This window comes from Nerophis ophidion, linkage group LG04, assembly GCF_033978795.1.
Source record: "Nerophis ophidion isolate RoL-2023_Sa linkage group LG04, RoL_Noph_v1.0, whole genome shotgun sequence".
In the NCBI taxonomy this organism is placed as follows: Eukaryota; Metazoa; Chordata; class Actinopteri; order Syngnathiformes; family Syngnathidae; genus Nerophis; species Nerophis ophidion.
In genome coordinates this window covers 73,988,420-74,014,781 of record NC_084614.1, presented here as the reverse complement: position 1 = coordinate 74,014,781, position 26,362 = coordinate 73,988,420, and the positions used below count along the sequence as shown (strand labels likewise).

The 26,362-nt window shown below is 38.6% G+C and overlaps 1 protein-coding gene across 1 annotated transcript; it reads right to left on the bottom strand.

The window, feature by feature from the left end:
- Positions 1-954: 954 nt before the first annotated feature.
- LOC133551850 (ubiquitin carboxyl-terminal hydrolase 2-like) lies at positions 955-26,343 on the bottom strand. The gene is made up of 12 exons (XM_061899002.1): positions 26,000-26,343; positions 17,891-17,938; positions 17,678-17,801; positions 17,102-17,213; positions 16,912-17,022; positions 9,085-9,149; positions 8,906-9,009; positions 8,743-8,823; positions 8,579-8,657; positions 8,341-8,448; positions 6,511-6,631; positions 955-1,423 (listed from the first exon to the last, which is right to left on the bottom strand). Exons 1-12 carry the CDS (start codon positions 26,153-26,155, stop codon positions 1,318-1,320), a joined length of 1,215 nt encoding a protein of 404 aa, XP_061754986.1. The 5' UTR covers positions 26,156-26,343; the 3' UTR covers positions 955-1,317.
- Positions 26,344-26,362: the final 19 nt, after the last annotated feature.

The following is a 26,362-nucleotide window of genomic DNA, read 5'->3' as shown; positions in this document are numbered from 1 at the left end:
CAGAGACTCCGGACTGTTGAATAACTTAAGCTCTGCATCAAGCAAGAATAGGAAAGAATTCCACCTAAAATGCTTCAACAATTGCTCTCCTCAGCTCCCAAACCTTTACTGAGTGTTGTTAAAAGGAAAGGCCATGTAACACAGTGGTAAAAATGCCCCTGTGCGAACTTTTTTGCAATGTTAATGATTATATGCCCAAAAAAAAAAAAAGAGGTTTCTCAGTTGAAACATTAAATATTTTGTCCTTGCGGTCTATTCAATTGAATACAAGTTGAAAAGGATTTGTAAAGCATTGCATTTTGTTTTTATTTACCATTTACACTTCACTGGTTTGGGGTTTTGCACATTTCCGTGCTAAATTTTGGATTTTCCTTACTTTTTTTGTGTGTTATTTTTAATACTGCATAATGTCGCGATCGTGCATAAATGGGGAAACAAGGAAGATCCATGTTTTGTTTTGGGTGTGTTTTCCATCCATCCATTTTCTACCGCTTATTCCCTTTCGGGGTCGCGGGGGGCGCTGGCGCCTATCTCAGCTACAATCGGGCGGAAGGCAGGGTACACCCTGGACAAGTCGCCACCTCATCGCAGGGCCAACACAGATAGACAACATTCACACACTAGAGCCAATTTAGTGTTGCCAATCAACCTATCCCCAGGTGCATGTCTTTGGAAGTGGGAGGAAGCCGGAGTACCCGGAGGGAACCCACGCAGTCACGGGGAGAACATGCAAACTCCACACAGAAAGATCTCGAGCCTGGATTCGAACCCAGGACTGCAGGACCTTCGTATTGTGAGGCAGACGCACTAACCCCTCTGCCACCGTGAAGCCCTTGGGTGTGTTTTTTGTGTCAAAATATATTTTTGTCACGATACCTGTGATTATAAAGTGTGTTAATACTTTTTTGGGCCTTTTTAAAAGGACCATATCTGTTCAAATGAAATCAAGTAAGGTAAGTTAACATTGACTTTTAATCCTACATTTACACATCCTATTTATATACACTGTATATACACTCTCTCAGCACCTTTGTTGTACATTCAGCTGTGCTGTACAAAAATAAAGCTTCCTCACGCATACTCTTGTACTAAAACGTCCTCAAATTGCCTCCTCAGTTATGTCGACTCGAATAATTTAGTAGTCAAAAGTGCATACAAAACAAAAAAATCCTCAAAAAGACTAAGAAAGATAGAAATTCAAGTCCAGGTCGGACTGTTGTCCAGCAGTTCGAACGTGTCGCACCTGCACAAAATCCCGGCAGTCAGTCTTTATAGTCCGCAGGCGTTGGGGGGAAAAAGTTCTTTTTTGGTGAGCTTTCAAAGCCGACACGTCTGACTTTTGGCGTGCTGCGAGGTGGCGAGCTCGTAGAAGAGGATGTAGGCGTTGCTGCTGCGGACGTGGCTGGAGGACATGGGGCTCACCCTGCACACAAGCGTCACGGAAAAAGGTTACAGCAATGTCACTCACACTTTTATTCTAGTAGTTTTCATTGTGTGGAATATGTAAAACAATTACATTTTCCTGCCAATAATACTTTTTTTTTCCCCATGTAAGTTGCTCACAATTTCGAGATACCTGCTGTTTAAAAAACAATATATCAAATAAAAAACTTTTTGGGCCAAAAATGTTTGCTTTTTTTGCCCTTACATGAAAAAAAAAAATTGTACAATACTTTGGACACAACATTTTAAGACACTTAAAAAAATTAAAGCTGCAAGCAGCGTTGGTCGGGTCCGCCTTTGGCTGCTGCTCCCGCAACCCAAGCCCTGGTCTAAGTCAGACCTACATAGAGGTTTTCGTTTCATGTCTCCACGACATTCCTAACAGAAGTTACAAGCAGTTTTGTCTGGGTTTTTTCCCAGGGGGCGTTAGAGCGCAATTTTGACTTTTGGGTTTTTTTTTGTTGTTTTTTTTATGAAATGGCAATTTTCGCCAGTCCTGATGTATGTGTAAAATTTGGTGAGTTTTGAAGCATGTTAAGGGGGTCAAATTACAGCTCTGCGTTTCTGGATGTTGTTGATAAATGGCTTTCGCTTTGCATAGTAGAGCTTTAACTTGCACTTTGAAGCATTTTAAGGGGGTCAAATTACAGCTCAAATAGGCAAAAATGACATATTATAGGAAACTTTGCGCAGGGGTACTTTGAAGTCGTGTAAAATCCAAACCGGAGAAGTAATCAAAACTCTTTTAGTATCATTAAATCAGAAGGGTTCAATCTCTCTTCTGTGCGAGTTTGAAGCCAACACGACAAACGCGCTCAGAGGAGATAATGTTTGAAAAAAGGTGACGGGTGTTAACAAAACTTATATTGAAGGGGTAATTTTTAACTTCCTGTTGATTTTTGCTGAAGGATGTTGATTACTAAAATGTACGTCTAAGTGAGACCTCCATAGAGGTCTTAGTTTCATGTCTCTCTGACATTCCTACCGGAAGTTACAAGCAATTTTGTCTATTTTTTCTTCCTAGGACCAGATTTTTTTGTGTTTTATTCAAAAGTTGCGCTAGAGCGCAATTTTGAGTTTTGGGGTTTGTTTTTTTCATGAGATCGCAAATTTTGCCAGTCCTGGTGTGTGTGCCATGTTTGGTGAGTTTTGAAGCATTCTAAGGGGGTCAAATTACTGCTCAAAGAGGCAAAAATAGCATTTTTTGCGAACATTTTGCTTTGAATGGGTTTTTTACAACTTCCTGTTGATTTTTGCTATAGAAATTTAAATTGTGAAATGTAGGTCTAACTCAGACCTACATAGAGTTTTTTGTTTCATGTCTCTACGACATTTTTAACGGAGTTACAAGCAGTCTGTTTTTTTTTTCCCTAGGGGGCGCTAGCGCGCAATTTAGATTTTTCGGGTTAGGTTTTTCTATTAGATGACAATTTTCGCAGATCCTGATGTGTGTGTCAAATATGGTGAGTTTTGAAGCATGTTAAGTGGGTCAAATTACAGCTCGAAGAGGCGGCGGAATAATAAAGAATAATAAAACACAGCAGTTTCAATAGTCCTTTTGCAATGGGCCTGCGGACCCTAAAAATAAGTATGAAATGAAAAGCATGTACCTCCAAAAAATTTGGCTAATCTATTTTTGTATGAAAAATGTCAAATACTTTATTTTCTGTTTAAAAAAAATGAGTTGCTCACTTTTAAAAAAAGAACATGTATGAAATGAAAATCATATATCGCCAAACATATTTTTGTCTTTTTGTTTTGGACAAAGTAAAAAAAAAAACTGTGGACATGAAAAAAAGCCTGATTTTCTCTTTGTGGCTTTTTTCAAGATTAAAAAAAAAGAAAAAAGAACATGTCAAATGAAAAGCATGTTTCCCAATATATATTTTTTGTCTTTATATGGAAACAAATGCCAAAAAACAAGTTTTCTTCTTCCCAGATTAAATTGTTCACACACTGTGATTAAACAAATGAAAAGCAAAATTCACATTCAGCCTGTAGTTGCAACTTGATGCTCTTGTTTGTGTAGTGCGGTTGTTTATCTAGATTAAGTTGTTTACAATAAAATAGAAATACTGTATTTAAAATAGGAAAAAAAAAAACATGTTGTATAAAAGCATGTATGTCAAAAACGTTAGGTTTTCTTGTCTTTACATTTCGAAAATCCTCGAAAAAATTGTTGCAGAGCAGCTAAATGAACACTTAGCGTTTAACAATCTATGTGAAACCTTTCAATCCGGTTTCAGGGCAAATCACTCGACTGAGACAGCCCTCGCAAAATTGACTAATGATCTATTGCTAACGATGGACTCTGATGCGTCATCTATGTTGCTGCTCCTCGATCTTAGCGCTGCTTTCGATACCGTCGATCATAATATTTTATTAGAGCGTATCAAAACACGAATTGGTATGTCAGACTCAGCCCTGTCATGGTTGAACTCTTATCTTACTGATAGGATGCAGTGTGTCTCCCATAACAATGTGACCTCGGACTACGTTAAGGTAACGTGTGGAGTTCCCCAGGGTTCGGTCCTTGGCCCTGCACTCTTCAGCATCTACATGCTGCCGCTGGGTGACGTCATACGCAAATACGGTATTAGCTTTCACTGTTATGCTGATGACACCCAACTCTACATGCCCCTAAAGCTGACCAACACGCCGGACTGTAGTCAGTTGGAAGCGTGTCTTAATGAAATTAAACAATGGATGTCCGCTAACTTTTTGCAACTTAATGCCAAAAATACGGAAATGCTGATTATCGGTCCTGCTAGACACCGACCTCTATTTAATAATACAACTTTAACATTTGACAACCAAATAATAAAACAAGGTGACTCTGTAAAAAATCTGGGTATTATGTTCGACCCAACTCTCTCCTTTGAGCCACACATTAAAAGCGTTACTAAAACGGCCTTCTTTCATCTCCGTAATATCGCTAAAATTCGCTCCATTTTGTCCACTAAAGACGCCGAGATCATTATCCATGCGTTTGTTACGTCTCGTCTCGATTACTGTAACGTATTATTTTCGGGTCTCCCCATGTCTAGCATTAAAAGATTACAGTTGGTACAAAATGCGGCTGCTAGACTTTTGACAAGAACAAGAAAGTTTGATCACATTACGCCTGTACTGGCTCACCTGCACTGGCTTCCTGTGCACTTAAGATGTGACTTTAAGGTTTTACTACTTACGTATAAAATACTACACGGTCTAGCTCCATCCTATCTTGCCGATTGTATTGTACCGTATGTCCCGGCAAGAAATCTGCGTTCAAAAGACTCCGGCTTATTAGTGATTCCTAGAGCCCCAAAAAAGTCTGCGGGCTATAGAGCGTTTTCCGTTCGGGCTCCGGTGCTCTGGAATGCCCTCCCGGTAACAGTTCGAGATGCTACCTCAGTAGAAGCATTTAAGTCTCACCTTAAAACTCATCTGTATACTCTAGCCTTTAAATAGACCTCCTTTTTAGACCAGTTGATCTGCCGCTTCTTTTCTTTTCTTTCTCCTATGTCCCCCCCTCCCTTGTGGAGGGGGTCCGGTCCGATGACCATGGATGAAGTACTGGCTGTCCAGAGTCAAGACCCAGGATGGACCGCTCGTCGGGACCCAGGATGGACCGCTCGCCCGTATCGGTTGGGGACATCTCTACGCTGCTGATCCGCTTGAGATGGTTTCCTGTGGACGGGACTCTCGCTGCTGTCTTGGATCCGCTTTGAACTGAACTCTCGCGGCTGTGTTGGAGCCACTATGGATTGAACTTTCACAGTATCATGTTAGACCCGCTCGACATCCATTGCTTTCGGTCCCCTAGAGAGGGGGGGTTGCCCACATCTGAGGTCCTCTCCAAGGTTTCTCATAGTCAGCATTGTCACTGGCGTCCCACTGGATGTGAATTCTCCCTGCCCACTGGGTGTGAGTTTTCCTTGCCCTTTTGTGGGTTCTTCCGAGGATGTTGTAGTCGTAATGATTTGTGCAGTCCTTTGAGACATTTGTGATTTGGGGCTATATAAATAAACATTGATTGATAAACATTGAAAATGCCCCCAAAAATATTTGCTCCAAAAAAAATTGGGGAGATACTATCATTTGAAAAAGAAAAAAAAAGGCCTTATGAAAACATGTATCTCCAAAATGTTTCGATTTTTCTTTTCTTTACATGAAAAAGAATGCTAAAAAATATTCGACATAAATATTAAATCAAGTTTTATAAAACATTTTGGAGACACCGTTATTCAAAAAAAAAAGTAATATTAAACTGTTAGATTTTCTTGTAGTTACGTGAAAAAAATTTCAAAAAGAGACTGTCGTGATTTTTTTGATTTTCTTGTCCTGACATTAAAAAAAAAAAGTCAAAAAATATTATTTGTCGTATTTTTTTTTAGACTTTACAAGAAAAAAAAGTCAAAAAGATTATTTGTTGTGATTTTTTAAATTATGTTGCTGACACTTGTGGAAAAAGCTGAAAAAAACATCAGATGAAAAGGACTTTTTTTTATTTTTATACAATTTTATTTTTTTTTAAATTAAGTTGCTCAAACAATGTTGAGATAACCCTGTCAAAAAAACACATTAAATGGAAAGCAGGCATAGCGCATTTCCTTGAATTGCCGCCGGGGCGCTAATTAATTTAAAACCTCTTCTCACTCCTGCGCTTAACAAAGGCATGCGGTAAAAGTAAGCCTGCGCTAATTATTTTAAAACCTCTTCTCATTCCGGCACTTACCAAAGGCATGCGGTAAAAATTTGAGTGTGATGTAAGCTTGGACCTTAAATCCTACTGAAAAACTCTTAATCTTCTTCCCTTTATGCGATTTCAAATGACCGGTATTGAAATCAGCCTCCTCCATTTTGAAAATGATGACAGGGGAAGTGTCACTGGTGACGTCCCGAGTTTGACCAGGCGGTAATACTAAGCATCCGCTAATTATTTTGCGACGCGGGCAGTAATTCCAGGCAGGCGCATACTATGTGCCCTGCGGATATTTAAGGAAACACGGTATTTATCATTTTTTGAAATTTCAGTCATGACTCCAAACTGATCTTTGAAGACATTTTAAATGTTGTACATACCTGCAGTCGTTGTAGCTGTACCACTCTCCCACCATGGTGTTCTTACAATAGGCGGTGTAATGGCCTCCCAGCGTGTTCCCCCAGTGGTTGGACACGGCATAGAGGTTATACACAGCACGCTCTGCAGGGGGCGACAACGCACATTCACACTTGGACAAAGTTCACGTCAAAAAAGAGCGCCGTCGTCTGCCCATATATCATAATGATAATAACTACAAAATTCCCGCGGAAATTTTGACGGGCCCGCTATCTGTATATTAATAACATTAATACCAATAATAATAATAATAAGTATTACATTTATTAATAACATTAATACCAATACCAATACCTAAAATAATACAATAGCAGTATTAATAACAATAATAAAAACAAAAACAATTATAATATGAAATGTATTTATAACATTAATACCAATACAAATAATGATATTAATATTATAATAACACGATTAATAACAATAGCAATAATAATAGTAATAACAAAAATTGTATTAATAACATTAATACTAATAATATTGATTAGATTAATAACATTAATACCAATAATAATACTATGTATTATTAACATTAATACCAATAATGATAATAATAATATTATTAATAATACAACAGCAATATTAACAATAATAAAACAACAACATTAATACTAATGAAATGTATTAATAACATAATACCAATACAAATAATAATGATAATAATATTAATAATACAATAACACAATTAAAAACAATAATAAAAACAACAATAATAACAATAACAATAGTAATAATAATAGTAATGACATTATTATTAATAACAATACTAATAATAATAATTATATTAATAACATTAACACCAATAATAATAATAATAATAATAACATTAATAATATTAATACCAATAATTATGATAATAATATTAATAATACAATAGCAATATTAAAAACAATGATAAAAACAACAACATTAATAATAATGAAATGTATTAAAAACATTAATACCAATACAAATAATAATAATAATAATAGAATAACACAATTAATAACACAAATATAAATAACAACAACAACAATAATAATAGTAATACCATTAGTACCAATAATAATTATAATAACATTAATATACAAATTATAATATTACATTTATTAATAACATTAATACAAATACCAATAATGATAATAATAATAATACCATAGCAATATTAATAATAATAAAAACCACAACAATAATAATAATGAAATGTATTAATAAAATTAATACCAATACAAATAATAATGATAATAATAATAATTTCAATGATACAATAACACAATTAGTAACAATAATAAAAACTACAACAACAATAATAATAATAGTAATAACAATAATAATATTAATACAATAGCAATATTAGTAACAATAATACAAAACACAACAATAATAATAATGATAATAGTAATAACAATAATATCATCAATAACATTAATACCAAAAATAATTACATTTATTAATAACATTAATACCAATACCAAGAATGATAATAATAATAATATTAATAATACAATAGCAATAGTAATAACAATAATAAACAACAACAATAATATTAAAAATGAAATGTTTAATTAAATGAATACCAATACAAATAATAATGATAATAATATTAATAATACAATAACACAATTAATAACAATAATAAAAACAACAACAGCAACAACAACAACAATAATCCATCCATCCATTTTCTGGCGCCTATCACAGCTACAATCGGGCGGAAGGCGGAGTACACCCTGGACATGTCGCCACCTCATCGCAGGGCCAACAATAATAATAATAATAATAATAATAATAATAATAATAATAATAATACATACCGCTGCCTTCTGAGGCAAACTCCCGCAGGTCAAGCTCCTTGAGGGGGAAGTTGACATACGTGGACAGCTTGCTGGCTCGGACGCTGGAGTCGGAGAAACGCTTCAGGTCTGGGGGAGGTCGGTGGGGTCAAGGAGGGCAACTCTCAGCAATCAACACTTTGGGACATTGTTCCGAAAAGGAAGGCAACAAATAAAATATGCAAGCTTGGCTGTTAGCATGATTGGACAAAATGGATACGGAGCACAAGAATCTGAGGGAACTTCTGAATGCTGAATCTTTTGGTGCATTTTCGCCTGGCTTTGCATCGGTTGCAAGTCTGCAAGGAAGCACAGACAAGTTGAAACAACACTTTCAGCACAAAATAAAAAATGTATTAATAAAAAAAAGGGTTAGCGTCTTACCGGTCTCTCGTCTCCGTCCAGCACATCCTCCTTGGTAAAGACCCTCAGGCAATCTCGGAGAGTCACCTCGCCCGACGTCCTCTGTGGATGAAAGGAACTGGTGTAAAAAAAAAAAAAAAAACACGCCGCAATCCGGGAACTTTTTATCCGTGGGGGTACGGACCGGTGCGATCGGTATGGAGAGGTCCCAGAAGGGCTCGAAGACGGTGGAGCGGAAGCCGCAGACGGTGCAGGTCAGGGAGCTCTTCAGCTGCCCCACAAACAAATCTGCGAGAGACGGGAACACCTTTTTTTTTATTTCACAGTCCCGAGGACGCCACGAGCGGCGTGAGCTGGACTTACCCACGACTTTGCTGTCCTCCCTCTCCAAATACATGCTCCACATTCGCTTGGCTTTTTCCTCCTCCCTGTGGACACAACATTATGAATAACGCTCAAAACACCCACTCGTTTCTATGTTATTCACCATATTTTAACCCTTTTAGCAGGAAACACAAACTACATTTGTTCCAGGGGAGTCGAGATAACTTGATTATGTGAAAGAGGGGGCGGAGCTTTATGATTGACGCGGCATACCCTGGTACTAATGAATTAAAAACAGTACTATACTGCTCCTGAAAAATACAGGTGCTTTTTTTTAGACTTTTGTGGCTGTCGACGCGTGCCGTCGTCACGACGTGCTTGAGCATGTTCGGCAACGCACACGCACAAAGTACTTACAAGTAGACACAGTGTAAAGACAGAAGAGGCAGAATGGACGTATTTTGGCTTAAAAACAAAGACTAAGCTATAAACATTGAAGCGCTGCTTTCAAACATAGCTAACTAGCTAGTGGCTAACGTCCATCCGCATTCGGCAGTGTTTAAGCTGCTTTTAAATCACTAATCCTTGCCTCCGTGGCCACGAATAAGCTAAGTTTCTTAAAGTTAAAAAGTACCAATGATTGTCACACACACACACACACACTAGGTGTGGTGAAATTTGTCCTCTGCATTTGTCCCATCCCCTTGATCACACCCAGAGAGGTGAGGGGAACAGTGGAATAGAATAGAATATCAATCAATCAATCAATGTTTATTTATATAGCCCTAAATCACAAATGTCTCAAAGGAATGTACAAACCATTACGACTACGACATCCTCGGAAGAACCCACAAAAGGGCAAGGAAAACTCACACCCAGTGGGCAGGGAGAATTCACATCCAGTGGGACGCCAGTGACAATGTTGACTATGAGAAACCTTGGAGAGGACCTCAGATGTGGGCAACCCCCCCCCTCTAGATAGACTTTATTGTCATTATATTTGCATATAACGAGAGTAAAGACGCCAACTTAAGGTGCGGTTGTGGGAACAAATATGGGGTAAAATAAATAACACAAGAGGTAATAAAGGAAAAACTAACAATTGAAATAAACGGACTACTATCCAATAAAAATAACAAGCAATCCTGTACAATATACAAAACACTATAGAAATACAAAATACTGTACAATATACAGAACAAGACAAGAGTACCGAAGTAATAAATAACAATCAGTGTCGGACGTATTGCACTCGAAGAGTAGTATTGCACAGTATGGTATTAGGGCAGGATATTGTACATGGGGTGAATTATTATTATTATTATAAGTTAGAGTGCCGCGACCAGGAATCATTTTTGGTGATTTAACCCCAAATTCCAACCTTTGATGCTGAATGCCAAGCAGGGAGGTAATGGGTCCCATTTTTATAGTCTTTGGTATGACTCGGCCGGGGTTTGAACTCACGACCTACTGATCTCAGGGTGGACACTCTAACCCAGGGGTCGGGAACCTTTTTGGTTAAGAGAGCCATGAAAGCCAAATATTTCAAAATGTATTTCCGTGAGAGTCGTATAATATTTTTTAAACACTGAATACAACTAAATGCGTGCATTTTTAAGTAAGACCTGTCATTTCTTTGTGATCATGTTCTGTTTAATTATTTTCTGTTTTGTTTTTGACTCTATTAGTTCCTGTTTTTGCGCACCCTGGTTTTTTTTTTGTTTCCATGACTACCAATCAGTTCACCTGTTTTCACGACTCACACACATGATTCACTTGAACTCATGTACCTGTTGTCAATCACCACGTCACCATTAAAGCCTGCAGTTGCCAGGCAGTCAACCTGGCGACATCACCTTCTACTCACCCTCTATCACCTCCTACACACCTATGTTATCCATGCCGATGATCCATGCTCTTTCTCGGTCCAAGTAAGTTTTTCATGCCATAGTTTTATTTTATGTTCATAGTTCTCCCATTGTGCGAGTTTTAGTTTTCATAGCCAAGTTTTTAACCTCCACTGAGAGCGCCTTTTGTTTGTACACCTTTGTTTTTGTAATATTTTTGAGTTAAGATTACAGATGTCATTACCTTCACCCTTTGCACCACGGGAAAACAAACCACACCATAGTCCAGGTCTTGACAAGACCAACATTTTTAGAGTATGATAAGTCTCTTATTCTTTTTAATAACATCGTTATTTTAAATTTAACCAATGATAAATTTTATACTTCTTACCATTAATGCGACATCTTGGACATGTGCAATAGAAAACGGATGGTTGGATTAAAATGCATGAGAATGTTTTATAATTTGAACGTTATTTTTAACACTGTGATTACCATCGTAATTATTAATTACTTATCGTGTTAAGCAATGTCAGCTAAAATTTATCTGAGAGCCAGATGTAGTCATCAAAAGAGCCACAGGTTCCCTAGCCCTGCTCTAACCACTGAACACTGAGTGGGTCTTACAAGTAGCATCCCTCCAGGACGAGGAATAGCTAAACATGCTTCACTACACACCGTAGGAGGACACAATAGCTAACCGCTAACTGCCAACAGCAAGCTGGCACTCCTCAATGAAAAAAAAACAGGTGGATCCACGCATATATCGGCTGTAACGATACCAAGTACAAGAACGGTACTGCAATGATCACATCGATATTTTTTATTACTTTACTTTACCTTTGTAAAGTCAAGAAATACGTCCGTGGACACTAGAGAACTTTAATTATGACTATGTATGACCCTGTAACGACTTGGTATTGGATTGATACCAAAATGTGAAGTATCACCCAAAACCTATGTAAAGTATCAACGAGACGAATAAGTGTTTTTTTTTTTTACATAGAACACGTTGAACCAGAAAAGTAAGCAGATATTAACAGTAAACGAACAAGTACATTAATAAAACATCACAATTTTGACCAAATAAAAGGTAGATATGTTACTGCATATGTCAGCAGCCAAATTAGGAGCCTTTGTTTGCCTACTTACAACTAAAAGTGATGTTGTTTACTATCTTTTTTAATGACAAAATTCTTCTTTGATTGCAATAAAAAAAGTATGTTTAATGTATAAGATTTTCTGTTTAAATAAAGGGGACATTTATTTTAAAAAGTATTGAAATTTTGGTACCGGTACTAAAATACTAATGGCGACTAGTTAATCATTGATTCACACAATTGATTCGACGACTTCAAACTATACAAGTGATGCCATCAATTGCATATTAAAAGACTTGCCCTTGTTTTTGTGACATTTCTGGGGGAAAAGGCATCTTGATTTACTGTCTATGGTCTGGAGAGTTACTCATTTCCATTGGTCTTATAAGACTAATCGTGATTGACCGATGATTCGCACAATTAAAACAATGACAACAGAGAACGTTGAAGCTTTTAGCATTTTCTGATGTCGGGGGATATCCATCAAAAACTTAGGGTCTACCGCAGTGATTCTCAAACTGTGGTACGCCAAAGAATCACTTAATGAAATATTCAAACACAGTGTTACTGTTCAAACTGTGTGTAACTGTGTTACAGTGGCCAAAATATGAAATATCCATCCATTCATTTTCTACCGCTTATTCCCTTTAAGGTCGCTGGAGCCCATCTCAGCTACAATCGGGCGGAAGGCTGTGTACACCCTGGACAAGTCCCCACTTCATCGCAGGGCCAACATTCACACTCACATTCCCACACAAGGGTCAAATTTTTTTTGCTTTGCCAATCAACCTATCCCCAGGTGCATGTCTTTGGAGGTCGGAGGAAGCCGGAGTACCTGGAGGGAACCCACGCAGTCACGGGGAGAACATGCAAACTCCACACAGAAAGATCCCGAGCCCGGGATTGAACCCAGGACTAATCAGAACCTTCGTATTCTGAGTTAGGCACACTAACCCCTCTTCCACCGTGCTGCCCAATTTTAAATATACTTGTAAAAAAAACCTCTGCCTGGTTTTAATGAACATTTAGGCCGAGTATGCTACTATATTTTAAAACATTTTCTTAATGTGGTACTTGCGGAAAAAACCACTGATCCATAGAAGCTCATTTCCTTTTAGCAGATAAGGTAATTGCACTCAATCGACGATTCGCACAATCAGTCGGATAACCTTGACAGTGACAACAGCGCCTTGCTGTTGTAGTCTTTTTTGAGGGGTAAATAGCAGTTGGTCGGAAAATGTTATCTTCTGTTTATAAGGTGAAGAGTTGACCGACGATTCGCGCAATCAGCTGAATAACCCCAACTGTGCCAACACAACCTTGTCTTTGTACATCCTTTGGGTTTAAACAGCGACTGGTCGGAACATTTTATCTACGGTTTAAGACATGAACGTTTACTGGTCGCCTTTTAGTAAATAAGAAAGTTATTGCACTTCAGCAACGATTCGCGCAATCAGTTGGTTAACCTCGACAGTGACAACCCAACCATGTTTTTGTACATTCTTGGTAATTACACAGTAATCGGTGGGAACATTTTATCTACCATTCAAGGCCGAAGGAGTTACTAATCACCTTAAAGTAAATAAGATAGTAACTGTATTTCACAAACGAGTCGCGCAGTAACTTATATCAGTGTTTTTCCAACCACTGTGCCGTGGCACACTAGTGTCCCTTAAGATACCGTCTGGTGTGCCGTGGGAGATTATCGAATTTCACCTATTTGGGTTAAAAATATTTTTTGCAAACCAGTAATTATAGTCGCCCTGCGATGAGGTGGCGACTCATCCAGGGTGTACCCCGCCTTCCTCCCGATTGTAGCTGAGACAGGCGCCAGCGCCCCCCGCCTTCCTCCCGATTGTAGCTGAGACAGGCGCCAGCGCCCCCCGCGACACTAAAGGAAATAAGCGGTAGAAAATGGATGGATGGATAATCATAGTCTGCAAATTGTGTGTTGTTGTTGAGTGTCGGTGCTGTCTAGAGCTCGGCAGAGTAATCGTGTAATACTCTTCCATATCAGTAGGTGGCAACCGGTAGTTAATTGCTTTGTAGATGTTGGAAACAGCGGGAGGCAGTGTGCAGGTAAAAAGGTGTCTGATGCTTTAACCAAAAAATAAACAAAAGGTGAGAAAAAGGCATTGAAGCTTAGGGAAGGCTATGCAGAACAAAATTAAAACTGAACTGGCTACAAAGTAAAAAAAAACAGAATGCTGGACGACAGCAAAAACTTACTGTGGAGCAAAGACGGCGTCCACAAAGTACATCCGAACATGACATGACAATCAACAATGTCCCCACAAAGAAGGATAGAAACAACTGGAATATTTTTGATTGCTAAAACAAAGTAGATACGGGAAATATCGCTCAAAGGAAGAGATGAAACTGCTACAGGAAGACACCAAAAAAGAGAAAAAGCCACCAAAATAGGAGCGCAAGACAAGAACTAAAACACTACACACAGGAAAACAGCAAAAAACTCCAAATTAGTCAGGGCGTGATGTGACGTGTGGTGACAGTACACCTACATTGAGACAAGAGCTATATTGATACACGGTTGGTTATGGTTTAAAGTCATATCCAACAATGGCAACAACGACTTTTTATTGTCAACTGAGTTTCGTTTTTTAATGTTTTCTGCTGGTGGTGTGCCTCAAGATTTTTTCAATGCAAAAAATGTGCCTTGGCTCAAAAAAGGTTGAAAAACACTGACTTAGATAAAACTTTGACAGTGAGAACCCAACCATGGTTTTGTACATTCTTGGGGTTTAAACAGCGATTGGTCTGAACATTTAATCTAGGGTTTAAAACCTTAACATTTAATAGTCACCTTTTAGTAAATAAGATAGTTATTGCACTTCAGCGACGATTCGCGCAATCAGTTGGATAACCTCCACAGTGACAACCCAACCATGTTTTTGTACATTCTTTTGGATTACACAGGGATCGGTGGAAACATTTTATCTACCATTCAGATAAATAACCTTTAAGTAAATAAGATGGTAACTGTACTTCACCGATGATTTGCGCAGTCAATTAGATAACCTCAACAGTGACAACCCAACCATGTTTTTGTACATTCTTGAGGTTAAGCAGTGATTTGTGGGAAATTTTCATTGACCGATTTTAAATCATAAAGAGTTACTAATCAGCTTTGAATAGTAAGATAGAAACTGAGTTAACCGACAATTTGGACAATCAGTTGAATAACCTAGACCGGGGGTGTCCTGACTTTGTGACTGTTCGGCCGCATTTGGGCTTAAAAAATTTGAAACTTCATGCTAAATCACCAAAAATTTTTCTTGGGCGCGGCCACTGCTGCTGCCCACTGCTCACCTCAACTCCCAGGGGGTGATCAAGGGTGATGGGTCAAACGCAGAGAATAATTTCACCATAGCTAGTGTGTGAGTGACAATCATTGGTACTTACCATAACTTTAAATATATATATGACGACATATTACTATAATATTATAATGGATATATAATTGGATATAAAGAGTATGAGAAAGTGTCCTTATTAACTTCCTTGATAGCCTCTTTAAAGTTTTTTAATCAAACAATTTGTTGGCCACCAAATGAGTGCACCACTCCCATATTGCTTAATGAACAAGTTCCACAGTTTGGACACCCCTGACCTAGACAATGACAATCCAACCTTGTTTTTGTACATTTTTGGGGATTAAAAAGCGATTGTTTGGAACATTTTGTCTACCATTTCACTCCTGAAAAATTACTAATCGAATTTCAGTGAATAATAAGAGTGTGAATCTTAAGTCACGTAACTATATTCAGAATTGATTTTCGATTTAAACCGCTTCACGCAAAGTAATTTTTTGGTATAATAATCCTAATGAAACCTTTTTAAAACCAATCACAGGTTAGAAAAGCATTGAGATGGCCTAAAAAAATTTTATGGTATCGATTCTTATATATTAAAAAAAACTTTTAAACTATTATTTTAAAACTTATTTCTTATTTTTTTTATACATTTTTGAAAAAGTTAGGTATCAATTTTGAATCGAAAAGAATAACAATCGGGATTCGTATGTGAATCGAATTTTTGTGCACCCTTAGTGAATAAGATAGCTACGGCACAATCGTGACAACACAACTTCGTTTTTGTAAATTTTGGGGGATTAAACCGTAATTGGTCAGATCATTCGATCTATTCCTGACAAGTTACGAAACCATCCATCCATCCATTTTCTACCGCTTGTCCCTTTCAGGGTCGCGGGGGGTGCTGGAGTCTATCACAGCTGCATTCTGATGGTAGGCGGGATACACCATGGACAAATCGCCACCTACATCACTTCCAGTAAATAAGATAGTAACTGCGCTTAACCGACGATTCGCGCAATCAGTTGGATAACCTCGACACTGAGAACACAACCTTGTTCTTGTAAATTTTTGGAGATTAAACAGCGATTACGCGGAACATTTTATCTACGGTTTAAGTCCGGAAGCGTTACTAATTCCCTTTCAGTAAATAAGATATTAACTGCGCTTAACCGACGATTCGCGCAATTAGACGGATAACATTCGACAGTGGCTACAAAGCCTTGTTTTTGTACTTTATGAAGATAAACTGGGATTGTACAGTTTTATCTACGTTCGAAGGAAGAGTTACTCATTTCCATAACATCCTTTCCTTTCAGCAGATAAGATAGTAGTTGTACTTAACCGATGATTCACGCAATCCGTTGAATAGACTCCTGCTTTCAGAAAAATGCGGCTTCGTTTATTACGATTTACTCACTGTTACAATGTAATTTTAAAATTATACATTGTTCAGAGTTCTTTGTAGAGGTGTCAAGTGGGATGACTGAACAACGCAACCACAAAATTCAATTCAGGCAACATTTTATGACCACTGGGTGACTTATTGGGAGCAGAGGTGACTACTGCGATGACGCGACGACTTACGAGAGGTGGTCAAAGTCCCCGGCGGGCACGCTCGGGCACACAGTCACCCTGTTCACCTCGTTATGGAGGCCGTCCAGCAGGAAGCGCAGGAACTCCTGGGCGTCCTGCTGACTGAGTAAGACACAGGGTCAAAATCCATGAGCTCAAGAGGACTTGGTTCAAAGAAAAAAAAAAAGGGTGTGCATCTTACTTGCATCCTGCGAACTTGGGAGCGTACAGCTGGACCTGGTTCCTGAAGTCCGAGGGCGTGACGGTCTCGTTGTTGACGGACGTCCACAAGCTCTTAGTCAGCTTCACAAACGCTTGAGGGAAAACGGGGCCAATGTCATATTTCTAGCCTGACATATTTACAAAGACATGGTCAATATTCACGGTTTTGTAGTTTATAGAAGAACATAGTGGTGACCTACTGTACCTCTGCGTCATAAAGTGACTCAACGTTGTTATGCAACCAACACTGTATATATGCTAGCTTGACAAAACAGTGTGCTTGCGTTCAGATAAGACAGAAGTATCGTGCTCAATCTTATCTTTGCTGTGCAAAAACAAGAGACTGTGTGGCTAATTCCCATAGATAAGTAAGGTCATCTGCAAACTAAAGAAGTTGTGGACTGGTTTCTAGTGATACCACCTAAAGTACGGCATAGGGTGAACAATATTGGTCATGGTACTGAAGCTTGCAGAACACCACAAGTAGCAGAATACACACTACATTGACCTTTATAAAATTGCACTGAAAACAAACTTTTTCACTGAAATTACCTACCGTCAACAAGAGCCGAAGTGGTCCTGCTGTTGTTGTTCAGGTCGGTTCGATGGACGTCCCTCAGGCAATAGTCCCTTAACTCTGGGGTGTTACTCAAACACTGAAGGATTGAGTTCATGAAACACTGCATACAAAAAAAAACCCCCAGGAATAAATAAGACGATAGATTTGATCAGAGGTTTGTCCATGTGAGGTACATGCTGGTACACTTACGGTGTTGCCCAGGTTCTTTAGTCCCGCCAAGCCTTGTGAACTCTGCTTCTGTTAGGAGAAACACAGTTGATCATTATTGAAAAATATGGTGTGTGTGCATGTAATATATATATATATATATATATACACATATACAGTGGGGCAAAAAAGTATTTAGTCAGCCACTGATTGTGCAAGTTCTCCCACTTAAAATGATGACAGAGGTCTGTAATTTTCATCATAGGTACACTTCAACTGTGAGAGACAGAATGTGAAAAAAAATCCAGGAATTCACATTGGAGGAATTTTAAAGAATTTATTTGTAAATTATGGTGGAAAATAAGTATTTGGTCAACCATTCAAAGCGCTCACCGATGGAAGGAGGTTTTGGCTCAAAATCTCACGATACATGGCCCCACTCATTATTTCCTTAACACGGATCAATCGTCCTGTCCCCTTAGCAGAAAAACAGCCCCAAAGCATGATGTTTCCACCCCCATGCTTCACAGTAGGTGAATGAATGAATGAATGAATGAAATAAGTTTATTTTGGTCATATAATCAATCAACCATTTTGTGTGATCAGTTTTACAGTACATGTTATATGTATACAATAATGCACATTTACACACGAAAGAAAAGAAACAGAATGACCAAAAAAGGAATAGGCTGAAGCCAAAGCTTATATTTGCCTATCCTATACCTTCACAGAAGATTAGATTGCCTGAACATCAACGTTAAAAAAAATAAATAAATCAAAAAATCAATGGGATGAAAATAATTGTTACTATATTTTACAATTTTCAATTATTTCACCTTTCAATGTTTTCTTAAACCTTACCAAAGAAGTGCATGTCTTCAGCTCATCACTGAGCTTGTTCCACCATTTAACTCCTAAAACTGTAATACATTTGTATTTTATATTTGTTCTCGTTTTACCTATTTCAAAAATCGATATCCCCGTAAATGATAGTTTTCTCCTCTTAAATGAAATAGCCTGAGAATACAAGCTGGAAGGCTGTTGTTTTTTCCTCAAAACATAATTTCCATTGTTTTTAAAAACACAATGTCTGAAAATTTTAATACATTTGAACTCATAAATAATGGATTGGTATATTCATAGTAGCAGGCTTTGTGTATTATTCTAATGACCCTTTTTTGAAGTTTTATTATTGGGTCTATGTTTGTTTTATAAACATTTCCCCAAATTTCAACACAATACGTTAAATATGGAAAAACAAAAGAATAATACAACATATGCAGGCATGTCTTATTTAGCATGTATCTTACTTTATAAAGAATAGCAATAGATTTGGATATTTTTCCTTTTATATATTCAATATGCGGTTTCCAACACAGTTTATGATCAATTATTATTCCCAAGAATTTAGTTTCCTATACTCTATCAATTTCCATCCATCCATCCATTTTCTACCGCTTATTCCCTTTACTCTATCAATTTCCACTTGATTTAATTAATAGTTTGTACCAAAAAGTTCTATTTTGGTTTCATCTGACCACATGACATTCTCCCAATCCTCTGCTGTATCATCCATGTATCCATTTTGGTATAAACTCAACTTGTCGTGTTTGGAGGAAGAAGAATACTGAGTTGCATCCCAAGAACACCATACCTACTGTGAAGCATGGGGGTGGAAACATCATGCTTTGGGGCTGTTTTTCTGTTAAGGGGACAGGATGATTGATCCGTGTTAAGGAAAGAATGAATGGGGCCATGTATCGTGAGATTTTGAGCCAAAACCTCCTTCCATCAATGAGAGCTTTGAATGGTTGACCAAATAGTTATTTTCCACCATAATTTACAAATAAATTCTTTAAAATTCCTACAATGTGAATTCCTGGATTTTTTTTCCCACATTCTGTCTCTCACAGTTGAAGTGTACCTATGATGAAAATAACAGACCCCTGTCATCATTTTAAGTGGGAGAACTTGCACAATTGGTGGCTGACTAAATAGTTTTTTGCCCCACTGTATATATATATATATATTTTTAGTTGGAGCAAAATTCCCAAAAGATTTCTAAAACTATACAATTAACCCAACAATATATTTCTGAGTCTTTCATATATTTCTCCTTAATATTCATTGCTTGACTGTAACGATAGGAAAGAAAAAAATAGCACGCTAAAACCTAGTTTTCCTTGTTTTGTGACTTTGGCCTTGGGTCACACTGCAGGTCAATTCCTGCATCAGATTTTTTCCAATCAATGTGAACAGTGTAATTGCGAATTTTTCAAATCCGACCCAGGCCTCTTTCGTATGTGTAGAAAAATAAGGAGTTCAGAACAGACTCTGCCGTTTTTTTCAAGACTGTAAAATCTTGCAATCATTATTATTATTTTGGTGTGTAAAAATGTGGTTGAAAGCTGCACCATGACTGAACTCCTTTATCAGTTCCCCGGGTTGACCGAGAGGAATGCGGTCCGTCACATTGTTGGCAGCCACTGTTCCGCATGTTGGCATGAGTGAACGTCGCACCACCGTACGCACTGACCCCTTGCAGCGACCGTGACATCAGCAACACATGTGATGCCGTCTTGTGTGCCTTCTTTGAATCCTTGCAACAGATTCTGTTTGTTTACTGCTTGTCTTGTTGTTTGAGTCAGATAGCGCAGCACTTTTATTATTGCTTAATAAAATTAGCTCTGACTCATATCAGTTGATTGTAAACAGGCTTTTAGTTTCTGTGTTGCAAAAACAAAATACAGGACATTATGTTCTGGTCGTTTTCCACCAGATGGTCTCAGCAGGCGATCCCCCCCCACGAGCGCCCCTAATTAAATGTCCTGTCTAAAACCACGCAGGAATTGGTGCGTTCAGGACATTCTCTGCTCGTTGGCATGCCTCGAACATGAGGTGAAGCGTCATCGAGCGGCTACATAAGGCTGCTCAAGGCCGTGTCAACATGGACTCCAGCTCGACCACCTCTCGTGCCGACTATACAAACAAACTGGACGGCGTGGCTGGGGAAGGTCCAAATATCAGAGTTTTAAGTACACAAATACTCCTAGAAACGGTTTAAAGGGTAGAAAAACCCTTGCGTTTGGTAGCGTGTCGAGATGGGATTTATGGCTTTTTGAATTTAGGAGCCATTCCTTTCAAAAAACTGGCTCGTTATCATAGTTCTTACAGTTCTTTTTTATCAAAGAAACAATCAATGCCAGCAGTTTTAAGATAAGATGTGATTCGGAGTCATTTAAATTCACACAAATGTTACACTATTGGTGGGAATTATAGCATTCTGATATATTAGCTACAATTTTTTATGTTTTTATCGTAAACATTCCATTAGGTCATGGGTGTCAAACTCTGGCCCGCCGTGTAATTTCACTTGGCCCTTAAGCAATATCCAATTAACATTAGAGCTGGCCCGCTGCTGTAACACCGCATTCACCGCTAATACTCTTACTTGCCAACCCTCCCGATTTTCCCAGGAGACTCCCGAAGTTCAGTGTCCCTCCCGAATTTCATCCCGGGCAACAATATTGGGGGTGGGCCTTAAAGGCACTGCCTTTGGCGTTCTCTACAACCTGTCGCCACGTCCGCTTTTCTTCCATACAAACAGCATGCCGGCCCAGTCACATAATAGTTGCAGCTTATACACACACACAAGTGAATGCAAAGCATACTTGGTCAACAGCCATACAGGTCACACTGAGGGTGACCGTATAAACAACTTTAACACTGTTACAAATATGCGCCACACTGTGAACCCACACCAAACAAGAATGACACATTTTGGGAGAACACCCGCACCGTAACACAACATAAACACAACAGAACAAATACCCACAACTCCTTGCAGCACTAACTCTTCCGGGACGCTAAAATATACACCCCCCGCTATCACCAAACCCCGTCCACTTCAACCCCGCCGCTGAAAAGAGGGATTCCATTTTTATTTAAATTTATTTGATATGCCATTGATATTTTTTTAATATTATTATTATTTGAAACTTGATTTTGCATGTCACTATAAATCTATATACTGTAAGCCTTGCTTGTTCAAGATTCAATGCAAAACTTGTTTGGGTCCCTACTAAAAGGTTAATTTGTTCAACTTCGGCCCGCTGCTTTGTTCGGTTTTAAATTTTGGCCCACTCTGTATTTGAGTTTGACACCCCTGACTTAGGTGGAGCCATATCTCCATGCTTTGACAGTGACATTATTTCTGAATTTTCCCCTCACCTAAAAAACTTTGTAGCACAAGATCATTTTGCAAAGAGAGGAAAAATACACAAATAAGTGTGAATAAAATGTACTTATAGATCTATAAAGTATAAATGCCAAAATTAGGACAATTCATAATATATATGTGTGTTTTCTTGAACGTATTATCATATCAGAAACAATTACCAGAAATGTGAATTTTAAAAAAAAGAACCAATAAAAAAAAATATCTATATATGTTTTTAATTTTGAAAAAGTAAATCCAACTACTGCTATCATGTTTCCTTTGATACATTTTCTAGTTCAGTTTGGTGGTGTGGGTAGTTGCTTAAGCTGTATCTGCATGTGTTAAAAAAAACAGCTCCTAAACAAACATCTCCATCCATCAATCCATTTTCTACCGCTTATTCCCTTTCGGGGTAAACAAACATCTCATCGTTCACTTAAAAGAACCATTTAAAAGACTCAAATCGTTCGCGAACGTCACATCTCAAATGCTGTGGTTAGCAAATAAAACAAAGGCCAAAACACTATAATTACAATTAAACACTGGTTTAATTGTAACTTAGATATTGGGTTTCACTATGTAAAGCGCTTTGAGTCACTCGAGAAAAGCGCTATATAAATATAATTCACTTCACAAAAGAACAATCGCAACTAAAAAAAGCAAAATTGTGGAAGAGTATCCCCCCAAAAAGGGTTTAAAATTAGTACGGAAAATAATTTTACAAATATTAAAATATAATTTGCGTGCTAGCATGTTTAACTAGAAGAAGAAGAAAAAACTAAGCGAGGAAGGACACATGGTTAACTTTAGTTTTTAGATACAGCAAACCAGCAAATTCCATCCATTTTCTACCAATTGTCCCTTTCGGGGTTGCGGGAGGTGCTGGAGCCTATCTCAGCTGCATTTGCAAATTAAACACGCAAATTTACAAACATCTCATCCTTCACTTAAAACAACCATTTAAAAAGACTCAAATCGTTTGCGAATGTCACATCTCTAATGCTGTGGTTAGCAAATAAAACCAAGGCCAACAAGAATAATCGCGACTAAAAAAAGCAAGATTGTGGAAGACTATCCCCCAAAAAAGGGTTTAAAATTAGTACGGAAAATTATTTTACAAATATTAAAATATAATTTGCGTGCTAGCATGTTTAACTAGAAGGTTAACTTTAGTTTTTAGGAACAGCAAACCAGCAAATTCCATCCATTTTCTACCGGTTGTCCCTTTCGGGGTCGCGGGCGGTGCTGGAGCCTATCTCAGCTGCATTCGCTCATGAAACAGGCAAATTTGTGTAGCGTTCATTTTTTTTTTCCCTCACCGAGCGCAGCCACCGCTGCTGCTCACTGCTCTCCTCACCTCCCAGGGGGTGGAACAAGTGGATGGGTCAAATGCAGATGGTAGTTTCGCCACACCTAGTGTGTGTGTGACTATCAGTGGTACTTTAACTTTAAACATGTGTGCATAAATTAGCATGCTGGCTAGCAACTGTACTTACATAACTAGAAACTGTTAAAAGTCCAGGAAACAATCAAGTGTAACACGCTAGCTAGTGTGCTAACATGTTTGCGCGTGCGAAGACATTCAAAATGGAATTTCTACCTAAAAAAAAATGTAAAAACATTCATATAAGAATACATTTAAAAAAATATCTAAAACTTAAAAACACCCTAAAACAATTGTACATATGTGTACTGGCTTGTTAACCCTGGGGATCTAAATAACATAGTGATTCCCAGAGCCCAAAAAAAGTCTGCGGGCTATAGAGCGTTTTCCATTCGGGCTCCAGTACTCTGGAATGCCCTCCCGGTAACAGTTCGAGATGCCACCTCAGTAGAAGCATTTAAGTCTCATCTTAAAACTCATTTGTATAACCTAGCCTTTAAGTACACCGCCTTTTTAGACCAGTTGATCTGCCGTTTATTTTGTTTTTCTCCTCTGTTCCCCTCTCCCTTGTGGAGGGGGTCCGGTCCGGTGGCCATGGATGAAGTACTGGCTGTCCAGAGTCGGGGACCCAGGTTGGACCGCTCGTCCAAAGTCGGGACCCAGGGTGGACCGCTCGTCCAAAGTCGGGACCCAGGGTGGACCGCTCGTCCAGAGTCGGGACCCAGGGTGGACCGCTCGCCTGTGTATCGGCTGGGGACATCTCTGCACTGCTTATCCGCCTCCGCTTGGTTTCCTGCTGGCTCCACTTTGGACGGGACTCTCGCTAATTTATTGGATCCACTTTGGATTGGACTCTCACGGTTATGTTAGATCCACTATGGATTGGACTTTCACAATATCATGTTAGACCCGCTCGACATCCATTGCTTTCGGCCCCCTAGAGCAGTGGTTCTCAACCTTTTTTCAGTGCTGTACCCCCTGTGAACATTTTTTTAATTCAAGTACCCCCTAATCAGAGCAAAGCATATTTGCTTAAAAAAAAGAGATAAAGAAGTAAAATACAGCACTATGTCATCAGTTTCTGATTTATTAAATTGTATAACAGTGCTGCGATGAGGTGGCGACTTGTCCAGGGTGTATCCCGCCTTCCTACCGATTGTAGCTGAAATAGGCACCAGCGCCCCCCGCAACCCCAAAGGGAATAACCGGTAGAAAATGGATGGATAAATGGATTGGGACGGCGTGGCGCAGTGGAAGAGTGGCCGTGCGCAACCCGAGGGTCACTAGTTCAAATCCCACCTAGAACCAACCTCGTCACGTCCGTTGTGTCCTGAGCAAGACACTTCACCCTTGCTCCTGATGGGTGCTGGTTGGCGCCTTGCATGGCAGCTCCCTCCATCAGTGTGTGAATGTGTGTGTGAATGGGTAAATGTGGAAGTAGTGTCAAAGCGCTTTGAGTACCTTGAAGGTAGAAAAGCGCTATACAAGTACAACCCATTGATCATTTATGTATAACAGTGCAAAATATTGCTAATTTGTAGTGGTCTTTCTTGAACTATTTGGAAAAAATATATAAAAATAACTAAAAACTTGTTGAAAAATAGACAAGTGATTGAATTATAAATAAAGATTTCCACACAATCATCAACTTAAAGTACCTTCTTTGGGGATTGTGATAGAGATCCATCTGGACTCATGAACTTAATTCTTAATATTTCTTCACAAAAAAAGAAATCTTTAACACCAATATTTATGGAACATGTCCACAAAAAAATTCTAGCTGTCAACACTGAATACTGCATTGTTGTGTTTCTTGTCACAGTTTATGAACTTACATTCATATTTTGTTGAAGTATTATTCAATAAACATATTTATAAAGGATTTTTGAAATGTTGCTATCTTTAGATTATTTTTTTTTAAAAATCTCACGTACCCCTAGGCATACCTTCAAGTACCCCCAGGGGTACGCGTACCCCCGTTTGAGAACAACTGCCCTAGAGGGGTCCTTTCCAAGGTTTCTCTTAGTCATCATTGTTACTGTCACCGACGTCCCACTGGGGTGAGTTTTCCTTACCCTTATGTGGGCCCTACCGAGGATGTTGTTGTGGTTTGTGCAGCCCTTTGAGACACTGGTGATTTAGGGCTATGTAAATAAACATTGATTGATTGATTGATTGATTGATTGATTGATTTACAGAGTTAAAAAAAACTAAGTTAATCAACGAAGCCAAAGTAAAGCAAACAAGTATTTCAAAGAATTGCAATTTTCATTTCTGTATTACTTCTGAATAGATAAAGTATTATAATGTTAGCCATCAGTATGCTAACAGGGCTAAGTCTGACTCATCCGTTTTGCCGATATCGGAATCATGTCGATATACAATAAAGTTACATTTAACACCGCCTCTAGTGGCGGTAATGATGGAGTTGGCGTTAGCATCACTAAAGCAGCTAAATCATACACTTGTGTTAAAAAAAAGCTATTTTACGTGAATATTATTAGTGTCGGCAGATTAAAAACACTTCTAAAATATTATTTAGACTTACCTTGGCCTGGTTGATGATTAGACCCATGAATGTGGACACCAGCTTGGACCGGGACAAGGACTGACCCTTACGCCGCAAATCGGGCTTGACTGCGGGGAGAGCGGTGGCCGGTTCCTCCGGTGCTGTCACCGTGTAGGAGTGTCGCAGGGACGGCATGGCGGACGACGAGGATGTTTTAAATGGATGTGAAGATGAGGATTTTCGAGCGGTGTGGAGTCTAGCGGCTCGCAGGTTGTTGCATAATAGTCTTATCGGCCAAGCAGCAAACGTCCGCCACCTTTCGATGTCCGTTGAAGGAATGAATGAACGCTGCCGTGTCCTGACTTTTTTACTGCGGACGTGAACGCCCCTTCTTTTTCTACC